An 18,428-nucleotide genomic window follows, 5' to 3' on the forward strand; every position below is an offset into this window, starting at 1 on the left:
ATTACAGCAGGCGATCTGAGCCCTGACCTGGCAGGGACGGTGGGTGTCTGGCTCTCTCCCCTCTTGTCACCATGCCTGTATAAGGAGCCTACAGGACAGTTAACAGTTTGTGTTGGTTAAATAGCAAGAGTCTTTGACTTAATGAATGCATTTAGGAAGACCCAAATAATAGTTTTCGGTAATTATTTGAATTAAGGACAGTGTAGATTAATCAAAGAAATTTTCATTATTGATATTGATGGGAATTTGGTCTTGTTTTGCTAGGATTTATGTTAAAATTTCCTTTTTTCACACAATATCCAGATGATGTATTATAGAACTGTATATTTAAAACCTATATAATTTTATTAACCAATATCACCCCAATAAATTCTCTTTATCCATCTTGTCTCAACAAATGGAAAGCAGGGGAAGAATGGTTATGTGGCATCTTTTTACTGTACTTAAGGTCGGTACCTCAGAGGTACGTGCTTGGAGTTCACACTGCAGGGAGAAGGTGGCCGGAAGGTGAGTTGGCGGTTCCAGTCTGGGCTGCCTCTCAGCTGTGGTTTCTTCCTCTTCTCAGCCCTTCGTGAAAGACATCGATGAGTTAAGATGGGAGCTGGAGAGACAGCTGGAGAGGTGGCAGCCACATGAATCTGGAAACCCAGAAGAAGTAAGTCACTGGTGTTTTCATACAATATCTTGACTTTTGTTAAAGTCAAGCTTAATGTTACAGGTTCTTAGCTCCATTAACCTTTATAAAAGGGACCAGGTATGTGGAGAATGTAATTACATTCCTGAAGCCTATGGCTGTCCCTTGCTTTCTGCCTGCTGTACCACTAGACCTATAGGTTAATCAAAACAGAGAAACGGATAGGATTTTTAACTTCTGTCGTCACTCTGTAATGGATATAATAGATGTCACAGTGGTTGAAAAATGGCAAAAAGATACCACGTCATCCTCAGAGCACCTGGAACATTGCCAGCCGGTGTAATGTGGATCATGCAGAAGTTCTCTTTTTAATGACTGTGTTCTAAACTTGCTGTGTATGTATGTTAGTAGCATCGTTCCTACCCTATGTGTGTGCCTGCTCTGCTGTAGTTGGCAAAGAAAGTCGTGGAGCTTTGTGTCCAGGAAGTGGGCAGGCTGCTGGGTGTGTCTTGGGAGATCTGCACTCGTTGCTTTCGCTTTTGAAACACAACCTTGAGAACCCGTGGTTAAGTGGCTGGATCTCCTGCCCGTTCACAGCTCCCTCTATAATTGATGTGAATAAGGCACTGAATTCTAATATTTTACCGTCTTGTTCCATTCTTCCTTAGTTGAAACTGTACTGTATTGTGGTTTTGGTGGGGGAGATACATTTTTATTTAAGTGAATTAGCAGCCAAGAAAAGCTTTAAAAGGGCTTTTGATGAGAAAGTTCATGCGATTTACTTTCTACTGCTTAGGGTCACACCTTCGTCTTGCTGTAATGACTTTGGTTGGCTCTGCTGCTCTCACAGTAACTTACATGTTGTTGCCGTTGTCGCAGGAAAAGGCTGCCGCCGAGATGTGGCAGAGTTACCTGATGCTGACGGCACCTCTTTCACAACAGCTGTGTGAGCAGCTTCGTCTCATACTAGAGCCCACCCAGGCAGCCAAACTGAAGTAAGTCTCCGCTGGACACGCTCACAGTGCCCTGTGAAGATGGCAGTGTTGCCTTTTTCGTTGAGCTCAGCACTTACCCACTTACTGTGCTGGCTTCTGGGTTGCCATTTCTGCAGTGCAGCCTCCAGTGTGGTGTTCCTTAGCCTGCTGTCGTGTTGGTATCTGCCACAAGTTTCTGCGAAGTTCAGTATGGATGCCTTCTCTCTGGAAAGTTGGCCAGGCCTTTGTGTGTGCTGCACACACTGCTGCTGCACGTCGGGTGACTCGTGTTGTGTGTTACTCCGCTAGATCTTTCAAAGATCGCGGAAGATCTTTGAATCGTGTACAAAATCATGTACGGAGACCAGAAAAGAGAATCCAAGTCAGTGCAAATGGGTTTTTTTACCCTGAACTAAAAAAGTCCCAGTTTTTTGGACCTAATTATTACTGCCACATACATAACCAGTTTTTTTTAGCTACTGATCAAGATTTGGGCCCTCAGACCTCTGTCGCAGTAACCCCTCATTGTGCTAGGTTACTGGTTATTTGGTATAATTGGTTATAAGGTACTATGAATGTGATTTCATCCTTCAGAAAGTTCTCAAGGGGTGAGCAGTTTTTAACTCATCTTTGTCCATTTGGGTACATTTAATAGAGGAGACTATCGAACTGGGAAGCGACTGAACATGCGGAAGGTTATTCCATACGTTGCTAGTCAGTTTCGAAAAGACAAGATTTGGCTTCGAAGGACCAAGCCCAGTAAACGCCAGTATCAGATCTGTTTGGCTATTGATGACTCCTCTAGCATGGTAGACAACCATACCAAACAGGTAAGAAAGAGAGGTTCCCGAACACCAAACCATGTCCCATGAGGCATCGCGTTTTAAATATGACCTTGAAAAAACACTGTGAAATGCCAGTTAGTCTTTTCTGAGATTGTGAATACTGTGTTAGTTCACAGGGGCAATTTCAAGATGTCTCAAATACTTTGGCCCCTTACTGTTTATAGGTCTTTTAAATTGTTGTTTAGCTACAGAATAAGTAAATCAATTGTTTTCCACAAAATGCAGTTTACTATTAAACTAATCTTTAGACCATACACATAGTATTGGAGTATCTTTTTAAAAAAATACATGCATCACACATTCCTCTATGCCTGAAATTATCTACAGTTCGTGTTCTATCAGTAGTAACAAGGTTTAAGGGTCTGAATAGAATTACCTTTGGTGCCCTAAATGTCATGGATACTGAAGAGTGTGTTCCTTTTTACAGTGAAGCTGTTACGCAGCATGAGCCACTGAGCAACCTAAAATCTATACATAGGCTCTGCTGGGAGAAGTTTAACTTGGGTTCAGATCCCACCTCCCCACTACTGTGTGACTCGCTCACTGCAGCCTGACTTTGGGCAGCTAATTACTTCTTAAGAGTCAGTCTGAAAAATGAGGATTATAACAGTACCCCCCTCAAACTCGAGAGTTGTTATGAAAACTAAATGAAATAATGGATGTGCTTGGTTTAATGTCTAGCACTTGATAGGTATTCAGTAGATGTTAGTTGCTATAGGTATCATCATAATCAAATGAATTTAAAATTGCTATCATTTGTGCATGATTAGAATAAATTGGTTTTCAATATCTTTTACCCATAAGAAATTACTTTTTATGCAGTCAAAAAAGGAAAACTTAAATTTAAGGACCAACTGTCTCAAGGTCACTTTTTTAAAAAGATTTTAGAGAGGGGAAGGGAGGAAGAAGAGGGAGAGAAACATCGATATGTGGTCGCCTCTCCGGTGCCCTGCACCAGGGAACCTGGCTCACGACAGACATGTGCCTTGATGGGGAATCGAAACAGTGACTCTTTGGTTCACTGGCTGGCGCTCAGTCCACTGAGCCACACCAGCCAGGGCCCAAATCACTTATTGGTTGATGTTAGAGTGGACCTTTCCCACAAGTGTAACGGGTTCTGGATTTCAGCATTTGTGGTTTTAGCCAGGGCCTAGGGACACCAACGCTTCTGGGCTAGTTGTGAGTAGCCATAGTGATGGTGTTCTCCTAGGGGCCATACCAAAAAAAATGTTTTCAGTGGCAATCTTGGTGTGTAAAAGGTTGAAAGGCGCTGGTCTAGAAGAGAGTCTGATTCCTTTAACCCCTAACTTTATTTCACAGCTTGCATTTGAGTCTCTGGCTGTGATCGGAAATGCTCTCACCCTTCTGGAAGTGGGTCAGATAGCGGTGTGTAGGTAAGGGTCACTTCTCCTCACACTGGGAAAACCAGCCACCTCTGGTTGTTTTGTTCATGTGACAAAAAATAACCCCGTTATATTTGGCTTTTCCCCCCTAAGTTTTGGAGAGTCTGTAAAGCTATTACATCCATTCCACGAACAGTTCAGTGATTACTCAGGATCCCAGATTCTGCGGCTCTGCAAATTCCAACAAAAGAAAACCAAGATTGCTCAGGTATGCTAATGACATCAGATGTCTTCTGCAGTTTCTCATTTAGGAGAGGAATGATTTTCAGAACACCTTCTTCCCACTGTGGTATTAGGAGTGATAAAATTTACCGTACAGAACAGTCATGAACTCCAGCCTGTGTACTGTGGGGACGGAAACGTCCTTGGCACCCGTTATTAAACACGGTGTAATCCGACCTCTTTTTCCGTCTCTCAAAGATCATTTTGACTTTGTAGCTTTGGGTTTTTTTTCCTATTTTTCTGAGAGGTGTTTTTGTTTCATTTCTTTTTGTTTCATTTCTTTTTGTTTTTTGGAACATTTTGAAAAATAAACCATTTCCCAGCACTTTTATCAGGTGGGTTAAGGCCAATTTCTCTCCCCTATTTAGCCTACAGTAGAAATGGTATAAAACTAAAGCCCGTGACTTCCTCAGGATGACCAATAGGTTCAAAACACAGCATGGGGCAGTAATTCTGATGACCTGATTCCTGCCCTCATTTAGTTCTTTATGTTGCACCGGGCATTTTGTGTTTATTGCCTCTTTTTTACTGCTTTATTTGGGGGGTGGTACTTCTTCAGCAAACCGTTTCTTTTCGAGTGTCTGGTAGAACACGGTGGGGTTTGTTCAAACACAACTATTTGCAGGTCCCAGTACCTCAGGGTAAATGCCAAGCAGTGTTCCTTGCCTGCAGGTGGTTGGAAGGGGCAGTGACCCGAGACGGTTACTGACAGTTCCTTATGTGTCAGAAATAACATTAGTTCTGACCGTGGGAAGAGTTCGAATAGTTTTCTGATTGTTTCTGGTTTGGTTTAGTTTCTGGAATCTGTAGCCAACATGTTTGCAGCCGCCCCTCAGCTCCCACAGAACATCAGTCCAGGTGAGCTACATCTTTCACCTTTGACAAACGATTTTCTGTTTTCTGTGTTTGCAAGCTGCTTGCTTCATCTCACTGTGCCCGATCCACGGGAAAAGAAAGGAATGGGAGATGGAGGTACTAGGCATTCATGAATGTTTCACTCATTGTTTCAAAAACTTTTATTGAACCTGTACCCAGAGGCTTATAAGCAATGAAGGAATTACACTAACTTATATTAAGTAGTATGTACTTATTTGCTAGATTGAGAGTCATGTGTGTGGAGTTAATTAGAGGAGGACATAACTCAGAAACCAGCCAGTCCAGCCATGATTGATTCGGGGCTGAAACACAGGTTCTGTATCTGGCTATTTGATTGTACCGTGGAGAAACTTGCAGTGCGCAGCTAGTCCTCTGTGCTTCACAAGACTTGGTGAACTTCTTCGAGAAACAGCTGCCCTCAGACACGACAGTCTTTTGCTGATAGCTAACCATTTTAATTTGTTGTTCATTTTAATGGTCCCTTCTAAGTTTTCAAACTGATTTCAAGAAAAAAAATCCAGAAGTCAGATATAAGACCTTGGCAAAACATTGAGACAATTCTGGGGTTCTGATGGGTACTTTTCTTCTAATGGCTCCAATACTGCATTTTTGTATTTTATAGCCAAAGACATGTATTTTAGTTGTCATATGTCACTCTCCAATTAGGTTAATCTGAAGGGGACATTCCCTGCAGCGTGATTGGGAGATGTATACCTGACAGGAGCTCTGTGTGTTGTTCAGTCCCTGACTCAGGCCCAGAATTCATCAGTTCCAGAGGGTCTGTCAGGTGTTGGTAGTACAGAAAAAGCCTGAACTTACTTTAGGTAGTTTTGAGTTATTGTTAAAAATGGCTTCTTTTCCTGCTCTGTTTGCTGCAGACACCGCACAGCTCCTCCTGGTGGTCTCGGACGGCCGCGGCCTCTTCCTCGAGGGTAAAGACAGAGTCCAGGCAGCTGTCCAGTCTGCCCGGAACGCGAACATCTTCGTCATTTTTGTTGTGTTGGATAATCCTAGTTCACGGGTGAGTGATGGCTAAAAGCCACTTTTCTGAGGATGAAGTGGAGATGCTCTCCTGCGTGTTCTGTCTGAAGCATGGCCTGGTGCAGTGTCCCTGGCTCTTTACATTTGGCATAACGCACTGAGGTGGGGATCATTCCTGCTTTAGCGAAGGACGGAAACACAAGTAATGAGTAGGAAAGCCAGGATTGACTGACTCCAGAGTCCATCTCCTTCTTTTGGCGACTCGTGGTAGTGGCCCTGTCCTCGTGGAAATGTAGACAAGCCCTTTCCGGTCACTTGTGTCAGTGGTGCCCTGCTCCAGGCAGGAGGACAAGTCACCAAGTGAAAGACCCGCCCGGGGCAGTGCTGCTCCAGGGGAAGCGTCATCTCCACGGGGCAGGTGAGAGACTTAACGTGAATTGTTCCACGTTGAGAATGAGACACGCCCTCATAGAGAAACCGGGTTTTCGTATCTTCCTCCCCCCATTCAGGTGCCTGTTCTAGAAGGGTTGCTTGGAAAGGTCTGCTTTTTCCTCAGCAAGAGTTTTGAAAATGGTGTTTTACTTTACTAGTAATGAAAGTCACTTTCATATGCAGGAATTACACATGGGCAACCTGAAAAATGTCAGCCGAAGAGACCATGGAAGAGCTAACCAAGGACACTGACTTAACTTTTATCTCAAATGTCTTCTGTTGACAGGATTCTATCTTGGACATTAAAGTACCAATATTTAAAGGACCTGGAGAGATGCCTGAAATCCGATCCTACATGGAGGAGTTCCCATTCCCCTTCTACATAATTCTTCGCGATGTGAATGCACTCCCTGAGACACTCAGCGATGCTCTCAGGCAGTGGTTTGAATTGGTGACAGCTTCTGACCACCTGTAGACCAGAAAGAACGCAGTCCAAAGCTGAGACTTTAAACCACAGTCAAGATGGCATTTTTCTTGCCCAGGTGCTCCTTTTTAGACAATTGCTTCTGAGCTTGCAGCTCTAAAATATTTTATCTAAGAATCCACTCAACAGCTACAAAAACTATCAATGTATATTTTCACATGAGTTCAGAGCAGAGAGAAAATTCTCAAGCTCCTTATTTGCCTAGGCTGCTCTTCTCATAACCAACCTGGGGCAGTGAAGGAGCCGCAGGTGCCTGAGAGAAGGTTGGGCCCAGCTGTCCACTGTTGTTCAAAGGGGGCCTGTGCTTCTGACCCCACTCTAAGGTTTGGCTTTGCCCAGCCCCCTGTGTGCATGTCTAAGAGCTGCCGGTGGCTGAGACGGCTGCAGTTTTCAGAGTCTGAGTGTGTTGTTTCTTACTGTACTTCGTGTGAGAGGAACTACCTTCTCTTCAAAGGCGGGAAGCTTGTTGGTGTGCTCAGAAAGCATCCAGACATCGGGGCAGCTCAGGTAACCAGAGAGGACCCTTGGGCTCTGTGAAGGTGGAGTGGCTCTCAGGGTCCTTCTCATTTTGCTGCTTTGGGAGACTATGCAATGATGGGAAGATGATTGTCCCTTTGCTTTCATTCTTTTGGTGCCATAGTTCCTGCTGTTGTAGTAATTTATTTCTTTAGTTCCTTTTTTTCTTTTTCTTAACAGTTAAGGGCAAGAATCATTCCTCACACTGCTTTCAAGCTTGACTGAGCCAGTCTCATTCTGAAAAACATAGGCTGTATCCAAAAGACCTAAACGGCTGCATCTGCCTTTTCCCTCAGTCAAAATACTTTTTAAGGCAGTTTTTACTTGGCCAGAAAGCAGTGCTTGAATACTTGAAACTTTGTGCTGTGCTACGTTCTATTTAAGTTCTGACTGTCAGACTGTTGTTTTGTAGACAACACGCCATGATGTGTCTATCTCTGCATCTGTTACCACGTTACACTGTGAAGTTTGCCACCCTTTTGAGGTGGTCATCGAAGACAGATTGCTTATTGTTTAACCAGGTGTCCTAAGCATGTACTTGCTGTTGTATCATCATTTTTTATCCTAAAAAGCTATGCATCTTATAATCTGAAAACTATTAAAATATATATATATATACCACTGGTGCAATGACTTGTGACCATTCTCAGTGAACTAAAGAGTTGAGTGTTGAAAGGGTGGTGATATGGTCTGATGGGGCCCCACAACATCGGTGGCTTTACTTACAGTGAGGGTTTCTTGTTTTCACAGCAGTGGATGGTGAGCTCTGGCAGGCTGGCTGGCCTTGTGGTATTGGAAACGTGGCAGCTTGGCAGAAACACACAATGGCTTGTAAAGATTCTGCTCCAAAATGACACCTCTCTCCCACTCAGATTTCATTGGGCAGAGCATTACTCTTCCAGCAGGGTTGGATCTGGTAGGAAAGGACACCAGCATTATGACAGTGATGTGGTGTTGTGTTGTATCCACCTTTAATTGACAGGGCCATCCAAACCAAAGCTTCCCAGAAGAGTGCGTAGGGTCTGGCACAGCGGCTCCAGTAAGCAATGGCCCGAGTGTGCAGTTTTCAGCTTGTGCTGCGGTGGGGAAAGGAAGGCAGAGGTCAGGCAGACCCGGGCCCTCAGTGAAAGCATGAGTCACCTAGAAGGTACCGAGGATATGCTTCCTCTCTCACACTCACCTTCTACTCAATCTTTACATCCGCTTTGACGTTCTTCATGCAAACCCCAATCTCATCTGCTCCAAATTCTCTCCTCTGGCTGCACTGCAGCTGGGATTTTTTATATTCACTGTCTCAAATATTTAACAGTGCAGAAAATGGTCTTCAGCGAAGAGCTAGATAGAAACACCTACCCCCACGTGCAGTTAGAAAAATGCCAGGTGAGATGGCACCACAGCATTACTGACTTCTGGACATTTACCCTGTTTTCCTTTCCCCGCTCCTGACTGCACTGCAGCTGAAATTCTAAGTCTGTAGCCTGCAGTATTGAGTGGTACCCCAAACTAACCACTTTGCACTGTCCAGAACATCGAAGGAAATCTTTCAGAAGTTCTTCCGGAGGCCCCTTTGCAGTTCCTCTTCCTGTGTCCCACCCCACACTATCTGGTCACAGCAAACCACAGGGATCCTGCTAACATTCCATTAGTTCTTCATCTGGAATTTTCTTACATACTGGCATTTGTGACAAGCATTTAGAGATGAGCCTTCTGGGAAGAATAAGCTCCCATATTGTGAACCCTGACATCTGTAAGGCTTTCCTGAATTTGTGTGTCGTCTTGCCCAGAGTGCGAGGCTGAGGGCAGGACGCAGATGGACTGACAGTATCCAGCACAAGTGACTGTTGCTGGACAAAAAGAAAGGGATAAAAGTATCTCAGAACACTCAGTTTTAATAAAGATCCTAAGGTGATCTGGAGGGAAATGATAAAAAACATTTCTAAAGGTCACATAGAAATTAAGAATATATAAGATTTGTAAAGGAAACTACACGGGAAAGAGCATAAAATGGAATAAAGACAGTCTCTTCAATAAACGATGCTGGGAAAACTGGACAGGTACATGCAAGAGAATGATACTAGACCACCAGATCACCCCACACAAGCATAAACTCAAAAGTGGATAAAACACATTTAAGTCTCAAAACCAAAAAAAATCCTAGCAGAAAACTGGCAGTAAAATCCCATATATTTAAAATTTTTAATTTAATTTTATTTATATAATCTTCAGAGGGGAAGGAAAGAGGGAGAGAAACATCAATGTATGGTTGCCTCTAGTGCGTCCCCTGCTGGGAACTGGCCCCTGCAGGGAACTGGCCTGCAACCCAGGCATGTGCCCTGACTGGGAATAGAACCACGATCCTCTGGTTCGCGGACCTGCACTCAATCCACTGAGCTACACCAGCCAGGGCTCAGACATTTCTTGTAGCGATATTCTTGGCCAAAAAATCTAGGGCAGGGCGAAAACAGGGAAAAATAAATGGAACTACATCAAACTAAAAGGCTTCTGCAACAAAATGAAAAGGGAACCTACTGTATGGGAGAACATTAGCCAATCATAGTCTGATTAAGAACTTCTATACAACTGAATACCAGGGAAACAATCCAATTTAAAAATGGGCAAACAACTGGAATAGATACTTCTCCAGAGAGGACATAACAGATGGCCCACAGACATGAAAAAATGCTTAATGTCACCATCAGGGAGATGCAAATTAAAATGATAATGAGATCTCACCTCATGCCTGCCAGAATGGCTATCATCAATATATCAGCAAGCAACAAGTGCTGGCGAGGATGTGGTAAAAGGGGAAGCCTAGTGCACTGCTGGTGGCAACGCAGACTGGTGCAGCCATTGTGGAAAATAGTATGGCGTTTCCTCACACAGAAATGGAACTGCCTTTTGATCCAAGGATTCCACTTCTGCGAATATGTCCAAAGAATTCTGAAACACCAAAATGCACCCCTACAACAGCCAAGATCTGGAAACAACCTAAGTGCCCATCAGCAGATGAGTGGCAAAAACACCATGGTACAGCCCTGGCAGGTGTGGTTTGGTTGGTTGAATCATCATTCCATAAACTAAAAGGTTGAAGGTTTGATTCCAGGTTTGGTACCTGGTTGGGGTGCGTGTGAATGGCAACTGATGTTTCTCTCCCTTTCTCCCTCCCTTCTCTCTCAAATCAATAAGTATGCCCTTGGGTGAGGATTAAAAAAAAAAAAAAGCTGTTGTACATCTTTGGCCATAAAAAAAGGAAATCTTACCTTTTGCAACAGCATGGATGGACCTGGAGATTATTATGCTAAGGGAAATAAGCCAGTCAGAGAAAGACACTGTATGATCTTATATGGAGCATCTAATGAACAAAATAAACTGACGAGTGACATAGACATGGGCATGGATACATGGAACAGAGTAACAACTATCAGAGAGGAGGACTGGATGAAAGTGAAGGGATTAGTCAAAGGACATAGATACGTAACTCACAGACTCACAGACGCAGACAATAGTGTGGCCAAAGGGAAGGAGAGAATGGAGGCAGGGTGGAGGTGGGCGGAGGGGAGGGGGAAGGAGGACATCTGTAATGGTGTCAACGAAAATAAAGGGAAAAGAAAATAGAAGAGTCCTCCTACCAGATAATAACAAGAATTAAAAACAGTATATTAGTTCCAGATAAATAATCCTGAACAGATTATTCAAATCCTAAGAGAATTTTACCCTGTGGGCATCACAAAGTCCAAAAAGGAATAATTAAATGGTATCAAAATAGTAGTTTAGCAGTTGAAAAAGAACTTAACGTCCACATGATACCATTAATCAAAATCTAGATGGAGTAAATATTTTCAACAACAATGAAAAAGTATTTTTAAAAAGCCTCAAAATAGCACCTTATTATATGGAGACTTAAAGCTATATAAAAGACAAAAATTAAAAATAGGCAAATTTTCTATCCTTAGGAAATGGGAATAAAAATTTTATTCAGCATTAATGGATCAAAGTCACAACAAGTCACAAAATAAGCATAACTAAAAGTAGGGATGTTTAATCTCACTAATATTTAAAGGGAAAAAATCAACATTAATTTTGGGAAAAGAAAGTAGTCATGGGGTAAATGTTCAGAAAAGCTCATCATTGGAGTGCTTACGTGTGGCACTGCCTGTTGTCAGTGCTTTACACATACAGCTCTGAGGGAAGCGTGTCACCTCACTTCACACACGGGGAGAGGTTAGGTAACCAGAACACGTCTAGGAAAAGGGAGCACCAAAAATTCCAAAACACAAGTAAATGGGCAATTGAACATTTTCGTAAATGTTCATCAAATGAAGAGATGAACATGTTTGAACAATCCTACTTGGAAAAAGTATGGCAAAGATTCACTAGCCCCACTTACACAGTAATACAACCTAAGGACTTGTGTGTGTTATGGGGAGGACAAGATAATTATGAGGAAATAAAGGCATAGGGATGTGCATTGTTATTAGTGATACCAAGTTATTTTAAATTTTTAAATTTTAATTTTTAGGGGGGGAAAGAAGGGAGAAAAAAAGAAACATCACTGATCAGTTCCTATGCCCCCACCCAGGGACCAAACCTGCAACACTGGCATATGCTCCAACACGCTCAGCCAACTGAGGCACACACAGATGAGGGCTGGCTGGCTGGTGATGTAAAATTTTTAAAGCCTCAACAGGGCAGCAGCCATTTAAAGCCTCCTAACTAAAAAGAATAAAAAAGACAACCACGCTGAAAAAAGCAAAGGAGGACACAAATTATAAAAGAAATATTTATACTTCTGGTATTCTAACTATACACATTTTAAAAGCCCAAAAGAAGTACACTATAATTTCCCCCCTCACCTCCAAAAAACCCTTTAATGAAACTCATAACCATATATCAAGAGCTGTGCTAAATCCCTTTCCATTCATTGCACAGAACCTAATGAGAAATTTAGCCTAAGACAACTGCAAATGCCCAAAGCTACACAGCTCCTGATTCCAAAATCCCGGGCTCACCAGACTGTCGCGCAATCTGCACAATCTGTACGCCATCTCCCGGGAAACCGAGCTCGCCCCACCCCCTGGTTCCTCCTCCACTTCCGCTCCTGCGCACTGTAGCTCCAGCCAATCTTCACTTCTGGAGGACATGGCTGCTTCCCGCTTACCCACTGCAACACTAACGTTAAAGCAGGTACCAGCCGCTGTCATGGGCCTTCTATGGCCTCTTTCCTGGGCCTGAGCGCTCCCTACGCCCAATCCATGGAATGCGTCTGGGGAGCAGCTGGGGTCAGTGATCCTACACCCAGTATCCAGCCTGGGTTGGAGGGGGCGGGGCTTCTCGTAGTGCTGTGTGTGGGAAAGAGAGAAGGGGGGGAGGGGGAGGACGGGAGCTGGCCGGGACTTTTCTGTCTGTACAGAAAAGGTTGGATAGGCTGTAGATCTCTTGGTCCCCTGACGCCTCAGCTGCCCAATGTCTAAGATAAGTTATCTGGTTAGTTTGATTTGCTAAAGTAGAGCCCTCTGGGCTGTTGGTTGTGCAGTTGTAACTGATATTTCTTCTCCCCTTTTCAGTTCTTGAGAAGGCAACAAGTTCTCCTTCTCTACCGAAGGATTTTGAAAGCAATCCAGCAAGTTCCAATTGATTCTGATCGCAAATATCTGAAGGACTGGGCACGGGAAGAATTCAAAAGAAACAAAAATGCCACTGAAGAGGTAAGACCACCATCATAGGCTCTGACCCCTTGTGCTTGTTCAGTGAATTTTTACAAACGTTTAGTGGTCATCTTGGAGTATAAATGCCACTGAGATGGTATATTTTGACCATTGGTCTAATATTAATGATTGTCTGCATTTTAAATATTTAAAATTTTACAACTTTGCTATATCTACATTCTATATTAGCATCACCTGACTTTTCTCTTAACCTTCCCCAATCCCCCCGGACACACGAAGATGATAATTACTACAGCCTGGTGGTTGTATCCTTGGGGAAGGGTGACTCCCCACACTGTGCACTCCTGATCATCAGCTTTTGCTTTCTTAATATGCAGCCATTTGAATTCTCAGTGTTGGTTTCTGACTTTAACAGATGCAGTAATACAGCTGTACCTTGATTAACTAGGCAAAACAGTGACCAGATTTCATTTTCTCCTACAGGATACAATCCGGATGATGATTACACAAGGCAACATGCAGCTCAAGGAGTTAGAGAAAACACTTGCTTTAGCAAAAGCTTAATGATGGCATTATTCTGAAAGATTTTCAGTTTCCATGTGTTTGGAGGAGCTTAGGCTTAAGGATGGGCAGCCCAAAGTCAACACTCCAGAACATGGAGCATGTCATTGCACAGAGAGCAAAGAAAAACTGTGTCAGAATAATTACCTTAGCACTGAAAAACTTACCTGTATTTTGAAAATGTTTCTGGATTTGTCAGCAGTTTTTGTAAGAAGCAAAACCTAGTACAAAGTACAACAAATGGACAACTAGCACATAAAAAGTTACTCAACACCATTATTCATCAAGGAAATGCAAATCAAAACCACAGAGAGATACTGCACATCCACCAGAATGGCTATAATTAAACATGGAGATGGTAGCAAGTAATAGTGAAGATGTAGAGAAATCGGAACCTGCATACAGTGCTGGTGGGAACATAAGGCAGTGCAGCCACTTTGGAAAACAGACTGTCAGTAGCTCAAAAGGGTAAACATAGTTCCCTGATTCAGCAATTTTATGATGAGGTTTACAACCAAGAGAATTGAAAGCACATATACAAATGTTAATAGCATTATTTCATAATAGCCAACAAGTAGAAACAATCCAAATGCCCACCAACTGACGACTGAGTAAAATGTGGTATATCTATACAATAAAACATTATTCAGCAATAAAAAGTGAAATACTAATACATGCTACACAGGGATGAAACTTGGAAATATTAAGTTAAAGGAGGCAGTCTGGAAAGATCATATCCTGTATAAATTCCCTTTACAGGAAACATGTAGACTGGGCAGAAGGATTAGTGGCTCTGAGTAACTCGTGGAATGGAGAGGAACTCAATAGGGGGTTTCCTTTTCAGGGTGATGAAAATATCCTGTAAGTAGATTTTGGTGTTGTTTGTCCAATGCTGTGAATATACTACCATTGAAATGGATATTTTATATGTATGTGAATTATACCTCAGTAAAGTTGTTTCTGGTTTTCTAAAGTTGAGATATTATTGATATATAAACATTGTGTAACTCAATAAAGCTGCTTTCAAAAACGGAATGAGATGTAGGATTGGGGGTGTACTGACCTCAGGAGATGACCTAGAACCTTCTTGAAAAAGCCCTCCATCACCCCTCAAGGTTGCTGAGGTATGTTGTTCAGATGTGTCATGATCTGATTCTCAAAGACCACAACTGGGAAGCTAGGACTTTGTTGGAAAGAGTGTTAATGATCACCTTGTACATAAGGTGAACATAATAAGAGAAGGCAACTTTTCAGGCAATTTCTGGATGAAACTAATGCAATTACCTTAACATCCACGTAGAATGACAGAGTCATTAGGGAGGGTCTTCAGTGCTTCAGGTTCTCCCACTGTGACAGGAAAGAAGAGTTTGAAGACTCCATCAGAGAAAGAAGTGGACTTGACATTTTGGAAAGAGACCAAATGTATAACAATTTAGTGCAAGTTTATGGTATGAGGCTGGAATTGTGAGTCCTGCAGACTGAAGTACTCTGTTAATCTACAGATCTAAAAAGTTAATCCAAGAATCTGACCGGCACCTGAAAGACACAGAAAATATGCAGAATGAAAACTGGTATATAGTATTGAACTGCGCACCACAGGAGAGGCATGAGCCGATGGTGGGGTGTGTCAGGTCCACCTCCCTGTCCCACAGCCTCCGAGCTCACAGAGCAAATTCTGAACACTCTTCCACAGGGCAACCTACTAATGCAGAGTGCTTGCAATACGACAATTTCTAGAGTTTGCGTTAGTCAACCTACTGTAAAGCGTCTGATGAAAAAAGCATTTGTGAAGTTTCTGAAGAGAGAACAGTTTAGAAATATTCTTTGTGTAGCACAATTGCCATATGTATGCAAGTAGAGACTGTCTCTAGCAAACCTAAAATCTGGAAGCTAAAAATCATCCTTTTAGGAGGTGAGCAAGTCAGTGACTGGGTGGTGCCCTTCCTGCCAGTGGGGTACATGGGAAACTGGGAACACTTGGGGTTTGAATTTGCAAGATGCAAATACCAAAGACCCAAAAAACCTAACTTGGAGTTTCATTTGTTTTTCAAAGTGAGTAAAATACTAAAACTTTAATTTCTTCCAGAGGCTAAGATTATAACATAAGCTTTTACCTTTGTCTCTGAGGAACAGTTTACTTTGTTCACGTTCATGCTTCGACTATTCCCTCTGAATTGTAGGCCAAGTCTTTTGTTTAGTCTAAGCAAATTTATTTGGCAATTTCTTCTCACATCCGAAGCCACGGTTGTTTACTAAGATGTTGGTAGAATAGAGCTGCTGGTGTTTCTGTTCTTTATCAGCATTTTGGATTTGACAACAAATTACCTTCTTGGGTATGTTCCTTTTAAACCACTCTTGTTTGAATGTGAAAGGTTTGTTCCTGAAGTTAAAGCAGCTTCAATGTTCAGCTTATGTATTTGAACTAACAATAAGTCAATCTTTATACTAACTTTCTGAGATACAGAAGCTTTCTAGCCCATGAGAAGTGGCTATTTATTATTGACCATATTGACTGTCCCTTTTAAGTGTGCCATCAGGTTGGAAATGTTAAATTCATGGCACAGGCAGTGCGGTGAATGTGCCCGCAGAGAAGGGCGACTTTCCAGCCTGGGAAATGGTGCATGCACTTCCTGGTGTTTGTGTGGCTGCGGTCACACCAGCAGACACGCTCAGGAGCCACTCGGGGCAGAGACCGGGACTCACCTGAGTTATCTCTCCTCCCTTGTGTGGAATCAGGGACGTGCGAGCAAAAAACCAAATGGAAGCAGCTCACATCTACTCTGAAAAAAAGAAGTAGGATTATGTAGAATAAGATCCAAACAGGGTAAAAAGCAAGTTGTCACTCTGTGCCAAACTAGAAATCACAATAAGCTATTTCTTTCCTTGAGTCAAACATTTGAAGAATTATTTTAGGATTAATTTGTTTACTGCGAAGAGTGAATCACTTTCTACTCACTATTTTGTATTAAAAACAAGTACTTTCCTGTACTGTTTTGCTTTTGTGTTAAATATATTCACATTTATATTTGACAATATAGGAAAATAAATTATAAAAGTATAACAAAACTATGTTTTAATGTTTTTTCCTATTCATAAAATGTATTCTAAAAGGTCATTTTTAAAAACTGCTTTGTCTTTTTTAAAAGGTTTTGAGAGAGAGGGGATGGGAGGGGGAAAGAGAGGTCAATCGATTGCCTCTGGCTCGCCCCCCACAGGGGTCCTGGCCCCCAACCCAGGCATGTGCCCTGACCGGGAATCAAACTGGTGACCCTTTGCAATTTGCAGGACGGCACCCAACCCACTGAGCCACACCAGTCAGGACTGGTTTGTCTTTTAAGTCTTAATTGGTTGGTTTTTATATCACAAGAAGAATTATTATATTTAGCTTTTAGGAACAATTTGTTAGTCATAAAATGTTATCTTAACTGCATAAAATTACAAGTAATGTTATCCTTCTGTATTTTCCAAAAGGTCCACAGTTTAAACAAAACATTTGTTTAAGCTTGCACTGAGAAGTCTTTCCATGTTACAGCAGGCTTTTTAAAAAATATTTTTCATGCAGCTCACCTGATCTCCACTTTAAAGCAGATGTATTTAAATTACACTTTCATGGAAACACCGCGTAGTGGGCTGGGTGCAGGCACTCTTTCCGGAACCATAAGATTTGGTTCGCTGCACAAATGAAAATGTGAGCGAAACAGTATTCACACTTCCGTGTTTTAAACAGGGAATTTAGTACCCACAGTGTTTAGAACCACGTCTAGTGCTCGGAAGAGACCCGAATTCCAGGTTACAAAAATATTCTATGGACGACAACGTACCTCTCAAGTATTAATGCTTGACTGGAAAAAAAAATAAGGTATAAATGTCACTTCCTTTATTTTGGGCTCCCAAAGCTGAAAGTAAGGTTGGAACTAATAATTCAGTCTATCACAGATATTTACTCAGATGCGATAATGCACTAACAAAAACACAGTGCAGTGCTGTACTTCCTTTGTGTTTTACACCACTTTCCCCACAGCTATTGGAAGTTCCAGCCTTAGTTTGAAACATGACCTATATGACACACATAAGTTATTAATAGTTTTGCTTCTTTGGAAGAGGATTCTTGTGGCACTTGCTTGTTTTAGTAGATAGCACAAGGAAAAATACACATCAGACCTATAGCTGAGTTTTTGACACTAAGGAAGAAAAACACAGAAAGCGTAGTTGTTAGAAGAGCTAGAGCATCAGTGGAGAAATGCTGCCGGCTGTTTTGAGTTGGAGGGCTGACTGACCCTGTTCTCTTTCCTTGCCTCTTACACAGTAGGTTTTCGCATCTTTGAGAAACAAGACCTGTGTCATCTCCAGATGAGGTGCATTCAACTTTCCTCATTCCTGCCTAGTCTCTTCCCTGTGACTTCGACAAAAATATTTAGTTCACAATGATGGTGCCTGCTTCTGGTGGGTGGGAGTTATGTAATCAAAATACTTTCCCCTGAAGCACTCCTGGCCTGAAGGTACCATCTGGCTCTAGAAGTCTGCGATTGCATCTCGAACATGGAAAGAGGAAAGAACGAACCTCTACAGTTAGCAGTCCAAAGAGTCGTGGCGCAAGAACCATCCACCTACACAGTAGTCGAGAAACAAGACAAACTCACAAAAATGAAAATCAGCCTGAGAGCATCAAACTAAGTCCCTGCCCAGGTTCTGAAATGCTGACACACACTGACATTTACAGGGAATGTGTATATCCACAGATTGTTGCTATAAAGAAAGAGAGACACTTTGGTAGGCAAAAACAAAGAGGCTAAAAACATACTTTTCGATGGCAAGAAGTCATTCTTTTCTCTTT

General features: G+C 42.3%; 2 protein-coding genes and 1 long non-coding RNA gene across 8 annotated transcripts in view; 2 read left to right on the forward strand and 1 right to left on the reverse strand.

The window, feature by feature from the left end:
• The window catches only part of MDN1 (midasin AAA ATPase 1), a 149,542-nt gene extending 141,564 nt beyond the window's left edge, over positions 1-7,978 (forward strand). For 3 of the 4 annotated variants that reach the window (XM_037131204.2, XM_053664765.1, XM_053664766.1), the window contains exons 95-102: positions 566-655; positions 1,514-1,629; positions 2,264-2,438; positions 3,774-3,847; positions 3,950-4,064; positions 4,873-4,936; positions 5,833-5,975; positions 6,654-7,978. In XM_037131204.2, the coding sequence (XP_036987099.2) occupies positions 566-655; positions 1,514-1,629; positions 2,264-2,438; positions 3,774-3,847; positions 3,950-4,064; positions 4,873-4,936; positions 5,833-5,975; positions 6,654-6,842 (966 nt within the window). In that variant the 3' untranslated portion in view covers positions 6,843-7,978. The remainder of the gene's footprint in view (positions 1-565; positions 656-1,513; positions 1,630-2,263; positions 2,439-3,773; positions 3,848-3,949; positions 4,065-4,872; positions 4,937-5,832; positions 5,976-6,653) is intronic. The other variant, XM_053664767.1, reaches the window with a different exon arrangement.
• LOC128627347 (uncharacterized) lies at positions 256-12,442 on the reverse strand. Of its 2 annotated transcripts, none has more exons than XR_008391517.1 (4): positions 12,377-12,442; positions 8,094-8,280; positions 1,707-1,940; positions 256-638 (listed from the first exon to the last, which is right to left on the reverse strand). It is a non-coding gene; the product is annotated as an uncharacterized LOC128627347 (long non-coding RNA). The 2 variants fall into 2 exon arrangements; XR_008391516.1 differs by lacking the exon at positions 12,377-12,442 and adding an exon at positions 8,548-8,847.
• Positions 12,443-12,475: 33 nt separating this feature from the next.
• Positions 12,476-14,629, forward strand: LYRM2 (LYR motif containing 2). 2 transcript variants are annotated; one of them, XM_037131236.2, is made up of 3 exons: positions 12,476-12,551; positions 12,932-13,072; positions 13,517-14,629. In XM_037131236.2, exons 1-3 carry the CDS (start codon positions 12,507-12,509, stop codon positions 13,595-13,597), a joined length of 267 nt encoding a protein of 88 aa, XP_036987131.2. In that variant the 5' UTR covers positions 12,476-12,506; the 3' UTR covers positions 13,598-14,629. The 2 variants fall into 2 exon arrangements, with proteins under 2 accessions (XP_036987131.2, XP_036987130.2); XM_037131235.2 differs by lacking the exon at positions 12,476-12,551 and adding an exon at positions 12,560-12,646.
• The last annotated feature ends 3,799 nt before the right edge of the window (positions 14,630-18,428 follow it).

The sequence above is a fragment of the Artibeus jamaicensis genome, unplaced genomic scaffold (assembly GCF_021234435.1).
Source record: "Artibeus jamaicensis isolate MK-2021 breed Jamaican fruit bat unplaced genomic scaffold, CSHL_Jam_final contig_387, whole genome shotgun sequence".
Lineage (NCBI taxonomy): Eukaryota > Metazoa > Chordata > Mammalia > Chiroptera > Phyllostomidae > Artibeus > Artibeus jamaicensis.